This window comes from Buceros rhinoceros, unplaced genomic scaffold, assembly GCF_000710305.1.
Source record: "Buceros rhinoceros silvestris isolate BGI_N320 unplaced genomic scaffold, ASM71030v1 scaffold9311, whole genome shotgun sequence".
NCBI classification, from domain to species: domain Eukaryota; kingdom Metazoa; phylum Chordata; class Aves; order Bucerotiformes; family Bucerotidae; genus Buceros; species Buceros rhinoceros.
In genome coordinates this window covers 54,021-77,133 of record NW_010395945.1, presented here as the reverse complement: position 1 = coordinate 77,133, position 23,113 = coordinate 54,021, and the positions used below count along the sequence as shown (strand labels likewise).

The window sequence follows — 23,113 nt, the reverse complement described above, 5'->3', positions numbered from 1 at the left end:
GGCCGGCGGCAGCGCGGCGGGTAACGCTGAGCCCTCCGGCCGGGGCCCTGCTGTCAGGTTTGTCTGTCTCCCGTGGCCGGGCGCCCCGGCCGCGTCTGAGCGAAGGTTTTTAAGTCTCTAAATATCAAGCGCTGACTAAAAACAGTGGGAAAGGTGACTTTTCAAGGAACAGCTATTTGGTTATGATTTCCGTTTAAAATGAAAATTTTTTTTTTTTTTGAATTATTATTGTATCTTCAGGGTGATTGGTGGCTCTAAAAAAAGATGGCATTGCAAGCTCGGTAGTTATTTTTGATAAGTGTTTTGACATAAAATATCACTTCAATTTAAAAATAAAATGACATTTTGAATTAAAAGAATAATTTCCATGCTCCTGAAGGGGAAATTGAAAATGTTATTCAGAGTTGATGTTTTACTGCTGAAGAGGGAGAAGTAGGTTTCAGTTTTCCCTCTCTGTTCCTAACAGGGAAAACATTTGGGCCCCAAAGTGTATCTTTCCAGGGCTAAATGTGGCCTACACTTAGGAAATGTGAATCTGCATTGCTGCATCTTTTCTAGGTTGCTGCTGGTAGACTGAAGGATTCTTAATAATTTAAGCTCTTCAGACCTAACCCTTTGTTACCTGAGTTGTTATGGTGTCTTTAATGCCTGTATTTCAGCTAATCTGTTAAACTTCTCTGTGTCAGTATCCTGGAGCTGGTGTCCAGACATGAGTATGGACCTGGATCTTGAGGATGTGTAAGCCAAGTAGGAAGAGGGAGGATGAAGGAGCTTGCTTTGAAAACTTACTGACTGATAATGTAGCTTATTCCTCAAAATCAGTATTTTTATTCTATTTTTATTCAAATTACCCAGGTTTACCAGAAAAAAGCCCCCAGTGATTTGCTTTTCTTGGTCTGTCTTCAGGCACGCAGTTGTTCTCTCTTCAGACACGCAACTGTACTGCAGAATGCTTAAATACTGTAGTTGCAGCTGTTTTTGCTGACAGGTGCATTAAAACAATTGGGAGTCCATGCAAGGCTCGTTAGTAGGCAGTTCAGTCTTTCAGTCATTTTTCACCTCTTTGGAGATTTGCCAGCTGAGAGTCACAAAGCACCTCGCCAGGGCTCGGAGCACCCAGCGTTTGTAAAACGGTACATAGGAGGCTTTCTCCTGTGTTGTATGAGGGTCAGTTTAAGATGTGGGTGTTGCAGCTTCGATATTGAACAATAATTTCATTTGTGACTGACTGCTATATGATAGGAAAAGAACCTGGAGGAAGAGGAGCGGTCTTGTGATAAATGCAGAAGGTGGTAGAGGTCTCTCCCCTATTTCTTGTCTTTCGTGTTTGCTTGTGGAATGTGCTTTTCCCATGGAACCGTGGCACCTGACTGACTTTCTTCCGTTGCATAGTTACTGTGTAATAAACACCTCTAGGAAGGGATTAGAAACAAATGGTGACACAAGCAAATATTAGGAAAGAAAAAAAGAAAAGGTGTGGCACATAATGATTATTTAGCAGTCGCTACTGTGTAGTGTTTAACTGGGAAACCTGAGCTGACACCAACAATCTGGCAGTGCAGTCTGCTCACCATTTAGTAGCTGAGTAATCTGTGAACTACTGTAAGAATTTCATTTGTGGTTCACTATGTTCTGATGGAAATATAGATGACAATAGCCTCTTGGTCTGTAGTGTTTGTAATGTGAGCAGCTGTCGTACTGTAACTTCTAATGTTCAGAATTAATGAGTCGGTCCCTTCCAGACTTGGTGTATCTAAAAAAACACTGAATTTTTGAAAAGTAAACTAGGAAAGACTTTTTACTTTCCTCATTTCTCAGCCTGTGGATTACCCTTAACACATGCCTTCAATGTTTGCTCCCTGAAAGCAAGGACTGCAAAGTACCTGAGGGCTGGGTGGGAAAAGGGAACTGTTTTCTTACCTTGGCTTGATCAGACTGACCCTGCAGTTGTGTAAAACACCTTTGTATTGAAGCAGAGTAGTGAGAAATGTGTTATGTTCTATGTCTACCTCATCATCTCTGACAGTTTTGCTTCTTTTAGACTGTTTGCTCATGCTGGTGTACAAGGATAAATCTGAACGAGCAAAAGGGCACAAGGAGAGGAGCAGCATGACCTTAGAAGACATCTGTGGCTTGGATCCTGGGCTCTCCTATGAGGGCTTGAATCACACGCTTGCAATCATCTGTCTCTCTCAAGTTGTGATGCTGGGATTTGAGAACAAGGAAACAATGTACGCGTGGGATGTACGAATCCGCTACAGTTTAGGGGAAGGTAACTTTGATTTATCACACTTTTTCTTAGCGTTTTTCTCCTGGGAGTGGGGGGGGAAGAAAAAAAAGCATGGCTAAAATGCAAATAACAAAGTACAGTTAAGGAGAAGACTGTCACTCATTTGAGAGTGATGAGACTGATCTTCCCCTTACATCTTAAAGCAGGTATCCCTTACGATAGGTGTTAGTGACAGAACTACCCAGTGCTGACAGCTAACTGTGAGAGTGCTTACCTTAGCTTTTTGATTTTTGACACTGGAAGTATGTAGCTTTGAAGCAAAGCAATCAGACTTCTACTTCTGGTCCTGCAGTTTACTTGGGGATTTTGACAACAGGATTCAGAGGGAGCCTAAAATAAGAGAAGCAGAGTCTTGAGTAGAACTTGGCTTGTTCAATCCCAGGTTTCTGAGGGGCCTACTAGGTGTTCCATTGATAGTATTTATTGCTGCTCGTGTCCCCTTTCAAGAAGACACATCTTGCAATAAGAAGAGTCATCAATCACAGTCGTTCCAGCTAACTTTACTCTTATGCATCCTTTTATTTTCTTGGTTAGCAGCTCTAAAACATACACTGGTGAACAATGAGTGTTAATATTGGTATCCATAGTATCTGTCTTATGTTTGTTTAGTCATAACTAGAGAAGGAGGGTAGGTGTGTGGGAGACACACATTAGCCATCTTAATCATTCATTACATATGCTTTGCCATCTGTTGCATTTGCGGACTTGTTTCTTTACAGTACATACACAGGAAGATGACCTGGGAATTTTCCAATAATAAAATATAGAAGTGTAAGAACAGAGATGTATGGATGTACCACTTGGAACTAGCAGATATGAAACCTTGCATGAGGGAAAAGGTTGGAGGTGTTTCTGAACAATACAGACACAATTAACTGGAGTAGTAGGTGCACTTTGATGTAGCTGTATTGTGTTCCAGTTCTATTTCTTTACTAGATTAGGCATCTCTGTACAGCATAGTCTTGACCTAAAACCTGAAGTGGAGTTTGAATTTGACAGGGTAGGTCTGGTTTTCATGATCTTGCAGTGCTGGGATGGAGAGAGTCTGGGTGTGAGGGTTATGGTCGTGACTGATAGGAGAAAATGCAGAACCAGCAAAGATGATTTTTAAAGGGAAGCTGTGTGTAAGGTAGGAATAGAGCCTCTTGGATGATGATACATGCAGCCATGGAGTAAAGATGGAGCAGAAGTGAAAGTGTGAACTGGCAATAATTTGTAGAGTGTTAATTGTGAAAAAGCTTAGGGGAAGGAGTATAGATCATAGAAATTTTTTTCAGGATTTTATCTCTCTGCAGGTTCAGTCAAGAGAAAGAAGTCAAATTACAGTGAATCTAGTCTGAGTAGACAGAGTGGAGACTTAGATTAAGATAGGATGGTGACTGGTGTGGGGTTTTTTTAAAGTGTAGTAGGAGTGCCTTTGTGTACCTTGGAAGGTGGCTGGATGATAAAAATAGATTATGGATAGATGACCTCAGAGTCTGGGAAGCAAAAAAAAAAAAAAGTTAAAGGGCTTGATGCTGTTCTTGAATGAGGACCACAGAAAAGAGGTGTCTGCACTGGAGTTTCCAGTGTTTTCTCTGCTTTTTTAGCAGATGAGGTGGATACGATTCCTGGAATAAAAGAACCATAATTACAGAAAAGAGTGGAATTAAGTGAGTGGAGGTATATGTCTGGTGTGAGAAGAGTACTTGAGCCCACAAACATGTGAGGAAGTTAGCATACTGCAGGTCAGTGAATAGCTGTGAAGAGGAAAAGATTAGCTAAGGGAACTGAGGAACTTAAATAGTACCTTTTATTCATGGGTATATTCAGCTCTGTATCTTATTAACATTTTTTTTCATAGTATAATAGATAAATAGCAAAAAATAGATAGAGAGAATTTTGAAAAGAAATTCCCACTTACCAAGAAAGCAGCATATGGCAAAGGCTTCACATCCAGATCTGTTTTTTCCTCTGTTTTAGCTTTGTTCAGATTTGGATATGCTGGTTTTTTAACAGTGGTCTAGAATCCGAGCTGCAGCTCTTAGCTTTTGGCAGCTGTTGTAACTTGCAACTGAGTGTGTGAAGAGAGCGCTCCATTCCTCATTTATGAGGCAGAAAGAACCCTGATGCTCCTTCTCCTGTAGTTTCATTGCCAGCAAAGTACTGGGCAGAGTTAACTGGTTAGAGGGGTCCTAATTGTATTTATAATTCCTTACTGAACATTATTAATCAAGGTGGTTTTGGTATCTTTTTCATAGTTTATGTTTAAGCAGATTGTGTAACAACTGTGCGCCCAAAAGGGGACATCATGTGGCTACTGATTTGCTCCCTAGCAGTACTGCTGGCAAAGCTGTAAGTAGAGCTGTGGTTAGTTAACTCTAGCTCTGTCTCCTTGCCCATTTCACTCAGATAGCTTTGTGGCTAATTCTGCTGAAGCCTTAGGTAACTTAACCAAAGGCACTTCTTAGATGAATAGTTGACTTACAGTGAAGATGGCAACTAAGAATATAGCAAGTATTTAGATGAGAAGCAAGACTCAGGCCTAGGTGAAATTCATGATGCTTCAAGAAACAGGGAAGAGTGGTTGTGAGAAGTGAGACTATCTGGAAGTTACCCTGTTGGTTTCCTAGGCAGGTAGCTGTTTGTATGATCTTTGATGGATAACCAAAAGCTAAATCTGTGACTTCTTGATAAATGCTCCACTGAAAACCTCTGTTTTGAAATGTAAGAGTCCTGATGCTTCTCTGTGCCAAGTTTTTTTTGTCTTATCACAAGATGAAAGAAACTAGAGGAGTAGTACAGGTCAAAACAGTCGTTTGTGAATAAGGTGCTTGCTCACTTAAATTGCTCCCTCTGAGATCCCTGTGAGATTTGAGCCCTTGAAGTGCTCCCAGTAGCTTATTCAGAATGCAACAGCTCTGGAGAAAAAGGTGGGAGACCAGCCTAGAACAGCTGCTACTTTGGGTAAAGGACCCTTGCAGTACAGGGGATACTGGAGATGGGACTTGAAACTGAATTTTGTAAATTTGAATGAGATGAGTGTTTCCTTTTTTCCCCCTACTCTTGAAGATTTAAGCTGTGAAATACGAAGAATTAACTGACATTTAAGAGCGTTTATTACCTACAAATCGCTTGATTTCCTAATAATTTTAAATGTCTAGGTATCTACCACCACCAATTCCCAAAAGATGCACAAAGGTGGGAAAATTTTCCCCATTTTACTGCTAGGGAAGGAGTGAAACGGTTTTTAAAGGTTGCACATGAGTCAGTGATAGAGGTCTGGTTAGAACTTACCTAATTCTTCGAGCCTTGGCTTTTGGACTGCTTGAGCACTGTTACGTGTGTGTGCACACAGGCTGTTTAGAGCAGGATACAGAAAAAACCCAAGTAGTGATGCAAGGACAGAAGAGGTAGCTGAAGTGTGGGCTGGATAACTGACTAATTTGAGATAGGGAGTAGCCTGGAAGAATTAAGATAAATTAATGTAGCATAACAACTTAATAATTTGTAGCTTTAAGCCAAGATACGCTTTTTTCCAATCCTAAACTGGCATAATAGAGAATAATGAGCTTATAGCTACTCACATGGGGCTCTCTGGGCTCTGCTTAGAATCTTTATGCTAGAGCCCCATGGTGTGGGGTTGTCAGTCCACATATAACAGATGAACAGAATGACTGAAATAACATAGGTCACAGTATCTTATTTCTATTTTCTGTAATTTTTTTTTTCTTCCTTATCCAATAGTTCATAGATTTCAAGTTTTTGTAGCACCTGGCACTAAACTAGAGACTGGGCCTGCTACCCTGCATTTCTGCAATGACATTCTTGTCCTTGTAAAAGACGTTCCTCCTAGTGTCATGGGGCAATGGAAGCTCTCGGATCTGCGTCGGTATGGAGCAGTCCCAAATGGATTCATCTTTGAAGGGGGTACCAGGTGCGGCTTCTGTAAGTACAACTTGTGTTCTAAAAGTTGTTTGAGACCTTTTTTAGAAATGTAAATGCTAGTCTCATTCAAAGTGGAGATCCCAGAACCAGCTGTGCTGCTTTGTCATACAGGCAGCCTCATATCAGAGGGTCTGTTCTACTGAGTAGATTTCTGCAGGCTCCAACCCCGGTGTTCAGTAAAAATGTGCCTATGTGGAGTCCTGACTGAACATTGCCCTGTGGCTCTCCAGAAGATGTTTAGTCAATGGTTGCTATTGGACACGGAGCAAAAAAAGGTGATGAAATTTTATGGCTTGTGTCATGCAAAAGATAAAGCAAAATGGTTTGATGTTCAGAGTATTAAATTATGATAACTATTTTGTTGTTCACCAAGGGAAAATGATAATGCAGCTTTGAGTTTACAGGTGGCATCAAGGCTCTTGTGTAAATGCTAATGTCTAAATCCTATAGGAGACTTCTTGCTCCTGAAAGTTAAGATGTTCTGTCTGTTTCCTTCGCTGTTAGTAGCTTTGTCACTGTATGGGATCGTGAGATTCATGGGGTCAAAATGAAAGCAAGCAAGCTGAAGCCTGTTTCTGTACCCTTGTAGCTAAGATACACCTTTAGATGGGAGGAAACGTCTTGTTCCAGTGTGTATTTCAGGACTTCTCACATTCTCACTTCAGATAAAATGCAAAGCTCCTATGCAAGAGCTGAAAAGGAAATGTATAATCCCATATACATCATTAGAAAGCATAAGGTTTTAATTTCAAAAGCAGAGTTTGAAGCCATGCTGAACTGATGATCTGTGAGTGCAAGTAGCTATGCAGGTGGCCAGTTTGGATGTGAAGTTTTTTGACTTGCGTATGGAAATGTGAAAATAATGGATTTCTTTAATTACCAAACTGAAAAAATGGGAGGTTTGAGAGTTGATTCAAATCCAAAGATATTCTTCCTTGGGACTTGTAGGAAAATCTGCAGAGGAAGGGAAGTTACTTTGACTTTTACTCCAGTGAGAGGTTTTCATTTTGTCTACTGAAAAGTACACGGTGGAGTTACAAAGATGGTGAGTGTGGACTCAACTGTCACATCCCAATTCCTGATTTAAGGCGTTTGTTTTTAATGTGGCAGATTCTGTTTTAAATCTCTCCCTGCCTAATTCAGAGGTTCGAGTTAAAGAAGGGTTTCCACCATCTGAAGGACTGGGTTATAGGTATAGCCTGAGGGGAAAGAAATCTCTCTTAGAAGGTTGTTCTGTTTCAGTTAAAAACTGGTATGGGCACTCTGCAACACAAGTGTCCTGTTTCCTAGTGGTGTAGTTTAGACTGTGTGCAAGGTAACCGGTTATAAAGTATAAGGGGGAGTCAGCACGGTCATGTTTTTCCCCCTCTCTTGTAGATAGTGTCATTGACCCAGGCTAAACTTGAGTTTGCAGCTTAGCATAGATCTGCCAACGCTTGCAGTTATGCTTTGAACACTGTTTTTTTCCATGCAGAATGAAGCAATTGTTCATTCCTGTCTGTGTATGCAAGGACCACTTTAAATGCAAGCTGGACTTCTCACAAATGTGTGCACTGCTTTGCTGACATAATTTGGGTCTGCTTTTTGAATTATTAGCTCAAAATAGAAAACAGTTGTGAACTAAACACTTCAGAATGAATACAGGGAGAAAATTTTCCAAAGCTGAATCACAGTGTATTTTTTCTCTTTTTAAAAGTTGCTGCTTTTTCTGGGAAGCTTTTGTAGAGTGCTAGCTTTTCAACTAATGAAATCTTAAATAGTAATTGTGGAAAATTTATATTTAAAAAAAAATTTAGGGAGAAATCTGAATATAGCATCTCCACAGGCACTCTTTTGAGGCCACCTAACTTCCAAGTATTTGGCAACAAGCACTTAAGATGTGTCAAGAATTAAGGTACATTTCAGTAGGAGCTAGCTCACATACTCAGTCCTAAATTACTGTGTTCAGTAAAACTTACCTGTTCATTTGGTTTTGTAATGAAAAAGATCTATGTTATTGACTATGCACTCTTACGATCTGTATTGGAATGGGATGTATTAGATTATTAGTATATTACCCTATAATTCTGTGTATTGCTCATGTTATGTTGTTAAAGATGCAGTTTTCTCAAATGAAATCAGACCAGTAAACAATATGAGCTGGTTTTATGTGATATAAAAATGTTCAATAGCCTGTATGGTGAATATAGACCACCTCAGTTTGTCCATTATACTTTCATTACAGTGTTTAGGGAATAACAGTTTCAATCTTTTGTATTCTTAATTGGGTTTTGTCGTAAATGCTAACATATGTTATAATGTTACTAATATAGTCGGAACTTCTATTTACTGTTAATGGATTTGAGAGAGAATTTATGCTTTAATACACAGAATATCACTGGTTCATATTAATGGTCAAATTTTGAAAGCTAGCAAGTAAATGAACAAAAGTATTAATCTGAAATATCTTCTTGTCCATTTTTGCATAGTTGTTTGGTAGTAAAAATGAGTGCTGTAACTTTTTTTTAAAGATTAGTGGTGCTTTAGTATAGAGAATTTTCCATAGCAGTTCTGTTACTGAAGGGATGATGAGATACTGCTGATCTGATTATGCAGCAGTAATTAATTAGCATTGTAGAATGCTAATTACTAAGTTTCTACAATATAGTCAAACTGATTTTTTTTTTTTTTTTTTAGAATTGAGATCAGAAAGAAACTTCCAGTTTGGGTGTCACAAATGTCTAAACATCACAAAATGCTTGAGGTTGGGAGGGACTTCTGGAGGTTACCTTATCCCATTTGTCTGCCCAAAGCAGGGTCAGCTAGAGCAGTAAAGAAACTTCCAGTTTGGGTGTCACAAATGTCTAAACATCACAAAATGCTTGAGGTTGGGAGGGACTTCTGGAGGTTACCTTATCCCATTTGTCTGCCCAAAGCAGGGTCAGCTAGAGCAGTTTGCCCAGGACTGTATCCAGTCAAGTTTTGAATATTTCCAAGAATGGGCACTCCACGATCTCTGTGAGCAACTTCTTCCCAAATTCTGATGTGTCAGCTGCTCCTCCCAAATTTCTATCTTCTGCAGACTTGCTGAGGGTACGTGCTGTCCCATCATCCGGGTCATTAATGAAGATGTTAAATAGCATCAGCCCCAGTGTTGACCCTTTACATACACCGGTAGTGACTGGCCTCCAGGTGGACTTTGTGCAGCTGATCAAAACCCTTTCAGCCTGACAGTTCGGCCAGTTTTCAGTCCACCTCACTGTTCACTTATCTAGTCTGTAGTAGACTAAGACCCAAATCTTTTCCCAATTGTGTTGTCATATCCAGTTAGACAATCTAAAACATCACTAGAAAAGATGAAGTCGTGGTAGTGTTGCTCTGCCTGTCTTTTCTGGTCACTGTACTGGTCACTGTGGGAAACCTGGGTTTCTGGCCTCCTTCAGCCTTCAGGGCTTCAAGTCTGTATTTTCCTTTCGAGGAGTGGTTGGTGCCCACAGAAAGAACAGCCCACTACAAGGCCTGGAAGTTGCCTCACTGTGTAACCAGGCATGCAGATGTCACTGGGATCTGAAGAGAAAAATGGAGTATGTGTTGGTAGCCTCAAGGGAGCACAACTGCAGGGACAGACCCTAGATGCTTGTTGCTGTTCCTCAGCTTAAATGCTTAATTTCCAAACTTGCCTAAGTGAGCCCAGAAATAATGGAGGTATATAAATAGCCCTTCATTTATGTTCTTTAGTTAAATTGTGGCATTTCTTCTGTAATTTGTTTTAGATGTCATGCAATTGCTGTGCTCCAAGAACTTAAACTGATTAGGGCTTGCTGAGTGTTGCTGTAACTTACCTTGACATTGCGGAAAACCTGAATGATTCAATCTGTAAACCAGGGTGCCAGATGGATGAGGAATGTGTATTATGAAATGTGGATGGATGATACAAATGTGAAACTGTAGGATTGAAGCACCTGAATTACCTATGTTATGCTTCCCCCCACCTTAAGCTTACACTAATTCTTGGTGCAAAATGATACAGGCATAAAAAGGAACAGGTATGATCCCTTATCTCTCAAGAGGAGTTTTTTCTGGTTCCAGGAATAAATTCTGCATTTCTTGATATACTATTATTTAAAATGGTCTTTGAAGTTGTGGTGAGGTGTACACAAATAAAGAATTTGACTTCTGAGTGACTGTCAGCTGTTTCTAAAGGTCCAACACTGTTTTGAACATGGGTATCGTTATGACTAGTCCTTTAAAAAAAACATCAGTGTGAATGAGGCTTGAAACTGTCCTTTAGCATACTGTTCTCTCCCTGTTTCTCCCTACATAATGTTATCTTCCTCCCTGCCACTGGCCCAGCTTATCTCCCTAAATATTTATAGAACGTTTATTTATGCTTTCTGTCACTTTCACTACATTAAACAAATTCGGATGTTTATCTTCCTGGAAGGACACAGGAAGTCATCAGTAGCTCTTCTGTGTACCTGTATTTTAGGAATGAATTAATCTTCTTTTTTTTTTGGTTACAGGTGACAAGAATTACAGGCGAGTACTTTGGAAAGGGTCCTACTACTTGTTGACCATTATATTAATGTTTGTTTTTCTTAAGAAATGTTTGTCTTGATAGATGATAAACTTCATTGCCATGAAAGGGTGTTTCTGCTGCTTCTCCCCCTGCATGTGTGTGTTTAAAGGGAAGAAGAGCATATTCATTTTGGTACAAAATAGCCTGCAATGACTGGAAGCTCTACATATTGAGTAGAAGCTTATCTTGTTAAAGGATCTGAGCACTCAGACCTGTCTGCAAATATAATAACATTGAAATACGTGTTTAGTCTAAATATTTGGTTCAGTACTGCCACTAAAAGTAAATGTGTTTTGTAAACAGGATGTAAATAAAAATATAACTCTGGTTATTCTTAACAGAAAAATCTTGGTAAAGGGAAAGACCATCTTTCTTTGTGTGTTTCACTCTTACCTCATTCCTCCAAAATTCTTGAGGAATAGAAAAAAAAATGTTGAGGAAAAAAACCCTGATATGTTATTACAGAAGTTGTTTTAATTCCTAAACAAAAGCACTCTCCATTATCTTGCTCTAGAAACATCATATAATATTGTGCAAGCACTTATTAATATTACTTTCCTATAGGTTAAATCATATCTTTGCTCATGTTCTTCCTGTGAAGCTCTGAGTGTAGAGGATTAGTGTCTTTAAGTTTTAAATACTGCTGTAATAAATTCCTTACTAAAAGGAACTGCTGACCTTGTGGTTAGATTGCCTTTTCTCTCCATAAAAATCCCCATGAAACCTCAAAGAGAAGCAGAGCTTACTTTTGGATATGTCTGTGGTAGAACTGAAGTCTAAAAGGATATGAATCTGTTTCAGCTTTCTATTCCTTGTTTCCTCACAAGATTTTTTTATAAATATAAAATACTTAATTATGTTTTTGCATTAGTTGCTCAGTATAGGTTTTGTTCAACTCTGAAGGCTTTGGTGCTCAATCCAGGTAGAGAGAAACCATCTGAGATAATAGTGAGGTTTCAAACCTTAAATTGAGGTGCATTTTCAGGACAGTTCACAGCAGTTTATTCTTAAACAGGAAAAAGATCATTTGCATTTTGAACTTCGTTTGCTCTAATCACAATTGTACTGCTAGAGATTAGAAAATCCTTAAATCCTTTCTTCTTATGACAGCTGCAAATAAGCTCACCTCTGGGGCAAAATTTGTTTCCCCTTGCCCCTAACCTCCCTGTGCTGAAGCTCAATCACACAAACCACTTGCAAAAAATGGGCATCTGGGCCTAGGAGTCAATTGAGCGGTTTACTTAGAGGAATAAGTTGGAAAAAAGGAGCCTTTTACTTTCCTAAGTTGCTAGCTCAATTATTGTGCACTGATTAAAATGACCAGTTGCCAGGGACTCTTTATTTGGAGGTCAGTGTTTAAAAAAGGAAAAAAAAATTCTAGTAGGGTAATAAAAGGGCACTGTGAGAATTCATGCTCTCCAGTGTTCAAGTACTTCAGGATTAGCTTCCAGAGCCATTTGCAGCTGCCTCATATTTTCTAACAGTATCTCCTAGAAGAGAGGAACTTGCATGGACCCTCAGAGGCCTCTGAAAGAACAAATGATACTGCTCTTGCTAGCTGCAGGATAAGCAGGAATATTTCTGTGATCGTTTTGATGAAATTAGGTGTTTCTCTCTGACTTCTGCAAGTAGCTCTTAAAATAATTCTGAAATAGTGGAAGTGGCTGCCTGCATATCTGGAAGGGCCAAAGGAGGAGTGGAGGAGCCCTGTACAAATGGGAATTTATTTGAAAATTAAAAGCAGTAGAGGTGATCGAACTGGGGCAACAGCGGGAATTTCTTCAAAGATTCTGAGTTGCATAGATTAAAATTTATGGTGTGTGCAGATATTGTTCTGTTGTTGTCTCCTGCTTAGGCCTGCTGCAGGGAAAAAGAAATTCTTACCTGCTTTTTATTAGCCATACCCATGTTTTAGTTGACAGTAACAGGAACACCCGTTGTCATATTCACCAGAGAGAAGAGCAGCCTGAGATACCTTCTAAAGTGAGTTGCTCAAGGCCAGGATTGAGACATACTGGTTGAACAGCACGATGATTGCCGTGGTTCGTACCTGTCCTGTAGCTAGGCTATGGGCTGTAGCCTAAGGCTTCAGGCTCTAACGTGGTCTAGTACCTGTTAGGAGTAGTAATTAATGGAAAGGGACTGACTCTTCTCCCTGCTTCCACATGCTACAGAGTTTTAAGTAATTTTTGCTTATTGTGCATTTTGAGGGTGTGTTTGCCCATGGACTTGCTTTTTCAATAAGATGAATTAAGTCAAACGTTCACATGATTTAATAATACTTGGAAGTTTTATGAAACTCACAACTTCTCTTGAACGTTTGAGAACTGTACAGTGCTTTACTGCTAACCGCCACAGAAGACTGGCTTAGTGTTTCAGCCCTGTGCAAGTGGTTGAAGGCTGCTTTTCACCAAGTCTCTCAGCCCATGGAGGGAGTGAGTGAGCTCTTCACTCTAGCAGACAGCTGCAGGGTATTATAGTGATGCATACCACATATTCCTTGGCTTCCAAATGCTTGTGCACCAAATCTGTTCCAACACATGACCGGGATGTGTAATTTCTCAGCTTTCGGAAGAAAGCAGAAAAGAAATGCAATTGCTATCTTTTATGTATGCTTTTAAACCAGAACTTAGTTAAGCCTTAGCTTTTCATTCATCTCTCCTGATACCTTTTGCAAGGACATCCAGACTTATTCTTTCCTTGAAATCTAGTTCCACCTAGCAAAACAAGAAAGAAAGAGTTTCCTGAGTCGATTGGCTAGTACCGTGGTCACGTGAATAATAGAATCTACGAAAATATTTTGGATGTGTGCGTATTAGATTTGTGTGCATGTGCTCTTTGCACTAGTTACATAAAGGCTGTGACATTTGTTTTGGGGATTTTTAAATGAGTGATAGTTCTTTGCAGAAATCATTCTTTGAGTTAAAAAGCCAGCTTGCAAGCACACATTTACTTTTTTGTTTGTTTCCATCAAAGTCAAAGGCTTATAGAGCCTCTTAGGAGTGTAAGACAGACTCTTGATAACAGCGATAAAAGAACAAAGTGGTCTGGATGTACTCTACGTACAGGAATATTTGAGGCATCTCTTTTTCCTGAATGGCATCGTGGATGTGTAGGATTATGTTGAATTATTGAGCCACATAGTCTATCACTGTGCTTGAGATATGAATGTTCTCTGTTATGCTGTCTCTGTATCCCGCTTGCTTACTGGTGTGGGATGGGGAGGTCATGTGTTCAGAGTCCAGCAAAAGCTTTGTGCTGCCTTGCTCCCTCAAGAAAGGCGTAGCTTCTGGCATCAGTGTGATTCATGGGGGAAGAGTCATACCATCTAAGACTGGGCAAACTGATTTCCCTAGATTTCTCCTCCTGTGGGGGAGAAAGCTGCTCAAAGGAAGAGCTGAATTTCAAATAATTCCTGAATACGTGCTTTGCACCCAGCTTTTTCTAGTACAGTGTTCTCTGACACTTTGGTATCTCTTGAGGAGAGGAAATGGGACAAGACTGAGTGAGTCATCACCAGAAACTCTCATACCTGTCATACTACATGTTGCAATCTCCTACGCGGTCTTTGATCCTGAAGCCAGGGTGTGTATATGTGCCATGAAGAAATGTGGGACGAACTTGTTTTTAAAAACAGTAATAGAAAACAATGCCTGAGTAGTATGGAGTTAAGTAGGTTTTACTCTGGTTTATGTTTCATAAGCTAGTTTGTGTTCATCTTTTCAGTTGCTTAAACATAGCTTAGTCTATCCCGAGTCTCAAGTAACGTCTTTGAGACCTTGTACTTTAGCTTGCCGATCATTTCTAGCCTTTAAGCATAAATTTAATTTCCACCAGTGAGTGAATTCTAATTCCAGTTGGATTTATAGCAGTTCACCAAATCAAATAAACTGTACCAGGATCAGGATTTCTGTTTCTTTGGCTGGAAGTTTTGATCAGTAAGAACAAATGTGGTAGAGTGACAAATCAAGTTAGGAAGATGCTGCTTGCTGCTGTTTTCTTGAATAGATGTAAGCAGAGCAGACAGAGACTTAAATGGGACATAAATTGAGAATGATGAAAGACTGTGGACCAGAATATGCTTTTGTCCAACTGGTTACTTTACTGCTTGCTGGCTATATCAAATTTATCAAAATAGTTTGGTTTGTGGTCCATTCCTTATTATCCTCTTCGTTTGAATCCCATAGCCCTTTGTCAAGCAGTCCAAAGCGTATCCATTGCTGAAGTGAAATGTTGAATATCCTGTGGATGTGGCAGGGCATATATGTGGAAAGTGATGGGAATGCAGGCATTCCGATAAAGACTAGCACAGCTGCTTTGGGTAGAATATGCAAAGATAAATATGCTCAGGATTGGCTAAAAAACATGCAGAAGTCGAACTTATGCCCACATTAGGGGCCCAAGTCCTTAGGAAGGTAATATGCAAAACCTTACTGCCAGTCCAAGATATGGTATTGTGGTTTTCTAGTGTGTTGGGCTCTGGTGAACCTTTTGTTTCTTGCTATTGTATTTTTTTCCCCCTGTAGTCGCTGGTTACTGGTGTGCCTTTTGCCTGTTGTTTTAAGATCATAATTTTTTTCTTCCAGATGTGAGTAATGCTTGGACTGACAATTCTCAAATAAAATGTTCTGTGGAGCACTTCTAGTCTTGTGTGTTGTCCGTGTAGCCATATGTCATGCAGCTCAGAACTTGTTTGTTTATTTAGAGTTTCTCATTCTAATTTTGCTTGGGGCTATTCTTAATGAATGGAAAGCAAAATATCAGAGTAGAGCAAAGGGTAAAGATCTGATGACAACCTGTGGAGTTGTGTTACATTGTTAATAATAGACACCTAGGACTTAGTCTAGGAAAATTTATACTATAACCCATCAATATAACCAAATCCTAATTCATTGGGATATAAAAAGCTACTCCTGGTAAAACAGGGTAGAAGTAGAAATAACTTGGCTCATTTTGATGAAGACATTTTAAGTGTCCCTGACGCTTGGGTAGCTAAGATTTAATCTTAGGGGTAAATGAGAATGCCAACAAGGCCAACAGCATCCTGCCTTGTGTCAGCAATAGTGTGGCCAGCAGGAGGAGGGAAGTGATTGTCCCTCTGTACTTGGCACTGGTGAGGCCACACATCGAATACTGTGTCCAGTTTTGGGCCCCTGCTACAAGAAGGTCATTGAGGTGCTGGAGCATGTGCAGAGAAGGGCACTGAAGCTGGTGAAGGGTCTAGAACACAGATCCTGTGAGGAGTGGCTGAGGGAACTGGGATTGTTTAAATCAGGAGAAAAAGAGACTGAGAGGAGACCTTACCACTCTACAATTACCTGAAAGGAGGTTGTAGCGAGGTGGGAGTCAGTCTCTTCTCTCAAGTAACAGGATGGGGGGAAACAGCCTCAAGTTGTGCCAGGGGAGGTTTAGGTTGGACGTTAGGAAAAATTTCTTCACAGAAAGAGTTGTCAAGCATTGGAATAGGCTGCCCAGGGAGATGATGGAGTCCCCATCCCTGGAAGTATTTAAAGGGCTTGTAGATGTGGTGCTGACGGACATGATTTAGTGGTGACCTGGCATTGCTGGGTGAACGGTTGGACTTGATCTTAAAAGTCTCTTCCAACCAAATGATTCTGTGATTATGTGAATAAAAGACCCAGACAACTGTTGAGAATGTGACTTAATTTAGCATTGCTTTAAGTGCCTGACTATCAGAAAATTAGCATAAATGATTAGGTAGCTGTTGAATTTATGTGTAGGTTTGTGATATAGTGTGTGTGCTGACCTGAATTTTGTTTTTTATTTCTTTTCTCTGGAGAATATGTCTTGATTTCTTTTCATGGCTAGCATTTAATGCTCTTCTGATTGATATATTATAAATAACTTCAGCTAAATATATTTCTAATGTTTCCAGGTGAAAACCACATATTTATATTGTGCTTTCTTGCAGGGGCTGGTGTTTTTTTCCTTTCTTGTGCTGAAGGAGAGCAGATCAGCTTTCTGTTCGACTGTATCGTCCGTGGCATCTCCCCGACGAAAGGCCCTTTTGGTTTGCGTCCAGTCCTACCAGGTTAATATAGGAAGTATAGAGTAACCGAGCAAAGTGGGAACTTGCCATGTCTAGCACTTACTGCTGGGATTGTCAGGACAGCTTGCAGACACTAAGGGTGTAGAAAGTGCAAAGTTGTTTTCATTCTGAAATGTCATAGTACAATTTATCAGTTTAATATACCTAGTTTCCCCATGCTGCTCTGGCTCATTCATATTTCTGGTCATACTGCTAACTTAAGCCTTTTGGTTTTTAACAGTACTAAAATACGGCAATTTGAATTGAAAGAAACCCTAACCTTAAGTTTTAAACTTATACAGTTCAACTTGGCTCTATATCTGCATTATTATTTTGATAGTTTAATGAAAAACTAATCTCTGGTGCATTTTGAGTTCATCCAAAACACTTTAAACTAAGTCTTGCCAACCTTGGAGAACCATGAGGCCTCCACATGACATTTCAGTTTTGCAGCTTGAGCTTATTTTCTGATGTGCAAGGATTAAATTCCCTTTCCTATTTCATGGTAAATGCTGCATGCACTGTGATGTTCAGAGAGGAAATCAGATGGCATCATAGTAAACCCTGTTGCCTTTTGACTCAGCAGATGAAGAAATACAGCACTGAGATGTAATGATTGTGTCAGGGCAAGAGTGTGGAAATGAAACTGCAGAAAAATACCTGTGAATGGGCGGTGGGATATAGTGGGAATAGGCTGCAAGAATGGTGAAGTCTGAGGCAGGATTTGTGGGAAATAAAGTTTCCGTGTTAGGCAGTTAACAGGTGTTTGACAGGGTTTTTGCTGTTATAAGTTTAAGAGAATTGCAGGAAGGAAATGTGATGGAAAAGATTAGATCGGGATGCAAAACTTTTGAAAATAAATTGTGAAAAGTGAGTTAAAGTGAATGCAGGGTTCACAATGCTCAGCTCACCTCTTCTTTCCGGTAGTAGTAACACCAAAGTAAATAAAATAACTAAGCAGAATAGTGGGCAAACCCCCCTCATTCTTCTTATGTGATGATCTATGTTTGTGTTCAAGTAAGTGGAGTGTTAAAAAAAGAAAACAAACAACAACAAAACAACAGAAACAGAAAAAAGTGCCGATACTTAAAGCTTTGCTACACATTTTTTGCATATCTAAAACTGTATTATGCGTATACAACTTCTAAGCCTTTTATTTAACAAAAAATTATGTCCAGAAAAATTAAGCCTGAAAGCAATTATTCTGTTGTCTTTTTTTAATTATTATTTTTTTAATTTTAGACAGCACATTCTTTGAAAAATCCTTTTTTACAGACATGTAGAAGTGAATCTGCTTTCGCATCTTAGTTATCAACTCTGGTGTTCATGGATTGTTACACGTAGCCACATATTCCCTTCTCTCCTTCAAGAGCTTCGACTTCACTGACATGCATAAAGTGTATGTGGAATATCCTAGGGATGATTTGGTGATTTTTGTAAAGGAGGACTTCCTTTCTGAGGTCTTGCTAATTTGTCTGCTGTGCTTGATGGATTTGCCACTAAAATGAGGTGATGATGTCCTCATCCTCTCAATTTCACCTTGTTTCTCTGGGCAGGAGCAGTGTTCTGAAGGGAACTGTGCTCATGTTCTTGCAGACTCCTCTGCAGCCCTTTGCCAAGCTACTTTGACTCCACCAACTTACATTTCCCACCATCTTTACCTTTGTCTCTTACCTTTGTCACCTTCTATGTACATGTCACTTCACAGAAAATTTTAATTTTTTATGTTCTCCTTCATTTATTATCCCATGCAGAAGCTTGCACGGACCTGTCTGAGGCATGTGCACATGTACAATAATAGTGATTCATCCATAAACTGATTTTCCTTATCAATATGCTGTTTCACAGAATGTACTGTATTGCTTAAAAAGGTCAAGTCTCTGCCAGCTGCCTACTCTATCCTGCAAGAGTACTGAAATTCACCCAGCTTTTTGAAAGGGTTAGTTATTAAGTAGATTAATCATCTGCACATGTCAGGTAACTAGATCAAAACTTCCAGACTGAGGATTCTACCAAGAAAGATACAGTCAGTGTTATTCATATTACTGCAGTGCAGAATGCTACGCAGCCTCAGCTGGGCTTTATATATGCAGTGTTCTGCTTTTGCACAATTCAAAAGCTTTTCTAGGAAGCAGCCTTCTCTCCACAGTTTTCTGTTTGTATTTGGCTTCTTGCTGTTGCCTGTACCTTTCCAACTGAAATGTGAAATATGCTTGAATAACAGGTACTTCCAAGAAAGGAAAACACACAAAGGGCAGCTGTACAGAGAAAAGAATGTGATATGGTGAAAAAATATCACCACAAAAAATGACAGTGGACACCAATGCCCACAGCACAAATATAATCTAGAGATGTTATACAGTTAGCATCTACTTAAATCTGTCTTTGGAAAAAGGGTGATGAATGAAGGCGGTGGCTTCACGTACAGACAGCTCAACCACGCGGTTAAATGGGGTGCTGAAACATTTAAGTGTTAGCATGAAATTATCAGGAAATGGTAGAGACTGGTTTGAACAGGACTGGAAAATGACCAGTTTCCTTACTTTTACTTGCCATAGTGATTCTTCAAACAAACGTAAAATGCCCAGTATCCAAAAGGAGTTTGAAAAGTGCGTGTGCATGGAATATTTGCTCAAGTACAATATTCACACGTTTTCAGGATTGTAGTTTTAAAAAATATACGTGACTTCCTTAAAAGGTTGGTGTTCTTACAATACATGATTATTGTATGTATTTTATTAGGTCATCTCTAAAACATAATGAAAATGTTGTGCAGTGGAATTTGACTGACCATCGCAAGGTATCAAAATCTGGGCTAATCTCTCATAGCTGACCTGCTTTGAGCATCAGGTTAGACTAGAGAACTCCTGAGATTCCTTCCAACCTGAACTATTCTGTGACTTTGTGGAAATAAGGTATCAAATGAATGTGAATATTCTCATGATAAAAATAATTCTATTATGTACATCTAAATTAAAATGGAAAAGGAAAAGAGCATTAGATGTTCTGCGGTTTACTACTGTGTGTTACTTATTTTGGGTGTCCATTAATTCTGCAAAATTGTATCAAAATATTCCTATTGGTAGCTCCGCTAGCAGTTTGGAGGTTTTAATTTGTTAAAGGCTGCGTGATCAGATCTCAACTTTAAGATGTATGGCATTGAGTGGGAATGCAAAGGTAGTGTAGGTATCTGCAGATGTTTTTAGGCAGTGTAGCATTTTAAATAAAGGTCTCAAATGAGTGACAGGATGTCTTTGGATGGCTTGTTTTCCTCATCTACTAGTTGGAGGATAATTGCTGTAATTGGCTACTTACATAGTCCTTTTCTTTTTTTCTTGAGATGTTAGAGAACAGACCAGAAAATTTTATATTCTTGTCTTGACGGAAGTGTAGATATTGACATAGTTATGAATCACTGTTTGCATGGTTTGTAATCTATACTGAATTTGCATGCATATTGAGCAACGTTTGTTTGTCAGGTGTGTGTGGAATTCTTACTTTTTACTAGCAAGCTTAATCTTGAATGCCAAACATGAACACAGCAGAGGCCCGACAGCCCATCAGTGGTATCTTTGATCCGTGGATAGGTCAGTACTCCTAAATCTGGCTAAGGCTATAGGACAGTCTCGTCCTGCAGACTGGAAAGACCCCAAGTGTGCTGTTGATAGTCTTGATGCTCTCTTAATTTTGGAAGCTTTTTCAGGCTGCTTTGTGACTGACTGGAGAGTGTGCAGTGCTGCTTGCTGAGGATCTATCTGATGCTCTTTCTTTTTGTTGAAGCTTGATACACCTTTGGCCATTGCAAGACAGCTCTGTGGCTGCCTTCTGCAGTATCTGTACCAAGTGGATCCTCCTCAAACTTTTAGGACATCTTTTCATTCCTCCAGACATCTTACAAGGTGTGGAGATGTTAGCATGAAGGTGAGGGTCCAGGCCTGGTTTGCAAATGTGCCTACAGTCACACAGGAGGAGATAAAGAAGAGATGTTCAGCCTAACTTGTCTAACTTTGTTTAATGAAGTAATTAACCAATGTTGCATTTTAAAGATGCATATAATCAAGCATATCTTAGGTAGCTGCTTACTGAACTTGACAGAATAATTTTTTTTTTCCCTGACAGGTGCTTACTGAACAACCCTGGAGCTTTGAATTACTTTGACGCTTTATTCTTAAGTTACCAAAGTTTCAAAATCTCCCATGATGAGCAACTGATGTAGCTTTAATGAATATCCACCAATGTAATATAAAAATGAAATCTCCATCAGAGGCATTTTTAGTTCAGCCGAATTTGTCCCAAAGCTGCGTTTAAGAAGATTTCAATGATTGCCTCACACAAAAGCATTTTCTTCATAGCAAGGGATCCTTTTTTGTTTGGAAAAAGATAAAACACTGTCTTAATTGAAGGACCTTAGTGAATCTAATTGTCTAGATTCCATGGGAGTAAATTATGTTATAGGATACATTTATTAAGAGTTTTGGAAATTAAGGTACTAAGTGTGCTCAGAGCTGTTGGAGCTACTGTAGAATGTTGCGTGGGCAGAAGCTGTCTGAACTTCCTTGGACAGCTGCTCGGTACGGGTCACACTGGTTCTGTCCTGAGTTAGTAATATGGCAAATTACTACACAGTGCTTTAGAGGCTTTGTATTGTGCATCCACAAGGTATAGGATGATGCCAACAAATCCAGCTTTACTGTTGAAAAATCCCTTGTTTTTATAACATTTTAGGCTGCATTTCTACACTTACATGACAGAAGGTCATAGGTTATGCCCTCCAGTATCAACTCGTCTCTAAGAGGTGGCTGACTGTGGTCTCAGTCCTTAGTCTGATCTTGTAGCAAAATCTCTGGAACAGCACTTGGTAGTCTGTAACTAAAAATACTGGTATTAAATGTGCTGCTTCTGGGAAATAGTATGGGGTGTGTTTTACATAGAACTCTTGTTTAGTAGCAGAGAAGATTAAAGGCAAAAGAAAGTCTTCAGTAAGACTGATGGACAATTACATTTAATATCTGCCTAAAACTTAAAGTCTAAATATGTTGGGCAGGTTTTGAAGCTGTTTCTTTATGTATTTCCTAATACTTGCTGAGAAAATGGTTCTTCTAATCAATATTCCACAAAACTGGGCAATGCGAGGTCACAGCACATAACTATGAACCCAATTTTACCCACAGCTTTTATGCATAGGCAATCCTTAAGGGGAAGTTTAACCCCCAAATTACCAGTCCTGTTGGACAAACAGTATACCCAGAGATTTCATGTTGTTGAGTGAAACCTGTTGTGTTCTGTAGCTGTGTAGCTGATAGGGAATTTGGCTTCTAGAAGCAACTGAACACTGATTTGCTTCAACTTTCCTCCCCATCTTGTTTTTTATTATAGGCCATTTTTGCAAAATCAGTTGTGTGACCAGGTGGGTTTTTTTAAATTATATCTTCTCCTGTCTGTAAGAGGCATATCTGTTACTAAAAAAATAATAGTTGTGTATGTGCCCTAGTTGTGTTCTGAAAAATCAATATTTATCAGGTAACCATATTCTGAGGAAAGTAGAAGGATCTGTCTGCTGACAGTTCTTTGCTGTGGGAAGGGTTAGTGTCTGTTGCAGCTTGGTTTGGCTAATTTGCTCATCTGTTGTGCCATCTTTATACTCAAAGTGCTAGCAGAACATCTTTGTTGAATCTTTTTGGACACAAGAGCGTTTAACTAGATACAGCAGAGTAACTAGAGCAGAGGACATTCAAAAATAGATTCAAGCAGCAGCCTGTAATGCTGTATGCCACTGAACAGATTCTTGCATAGACCTGTCTGGGTTGCACCATAGGTGCTGGGGGCCAAATCTTGTATTTTCCTTTGGCAGAGGTCCAGATGGAAGTATTGGGGGTTTCATTTGTGTAAGCAGTTACGCAGGTTTGAACTAGTCAATGCTAAATGAGTTGTATTGCAGGGGAAACAGGAATGGAGACCTAACAAAACAATCCATATCAAACTGTCCTCTTTTCTGTTCTTAAAGTTAAGTTTGGAAGGTGTCAGACACTGACATCAAGCACTCTGAGTTGTGAGACGCAGAGGTCACTGACCCTATTTGTTGCACGTGTTGTTGGCTTGTCCCTATTAGACCATCTTTGATTTCCAACATATGCTGTTATAGAAGGACTGTGTGTCTCTAGTTTGTTCTGCTACTCTTGCCCAGATTGCAAACTGCTAAAGAAGGAAGCCCCCTCTGCATAGGAAAGTAAGTTCAGCATTGTCACTTCTGTTCCTATTTACGCACTCAGATCTATCCAGGGCAGATGTG

The 23,113-nt window shown here is 39.6% G+C and overlaps 1 protein-coding gene across 1 annotated transcript in view; it reads left to right on the top strand.

The window, feature by feature from the left end:
• Nucleotides 1-2,041: 2,041 nt before the first annotated feature.
• The window catches only part of DOK7 (docking protein 7), a gene marked incomplete at both ends in the record, with an annotated part of 63,021 nt that continues 41,949 nt past the window's right edge, over nt 2,042-23,113 (top strand). The window contains 3 exons of the mRNA XM_010145717.1: nt 2,042-2,272; nt 6,017-6,217; nt 16,708-16,827. Coding sequence (XP_010144019.1) covers nt 2,042-2,272; nt 6,017-6,217; nt 16,708-16,827 — 552 coding nt within the window. The remainder of the gene's footprint in view (nt 2,273-6,016; nt 6,218-16,707; nt 16,828-23,113) is intronic.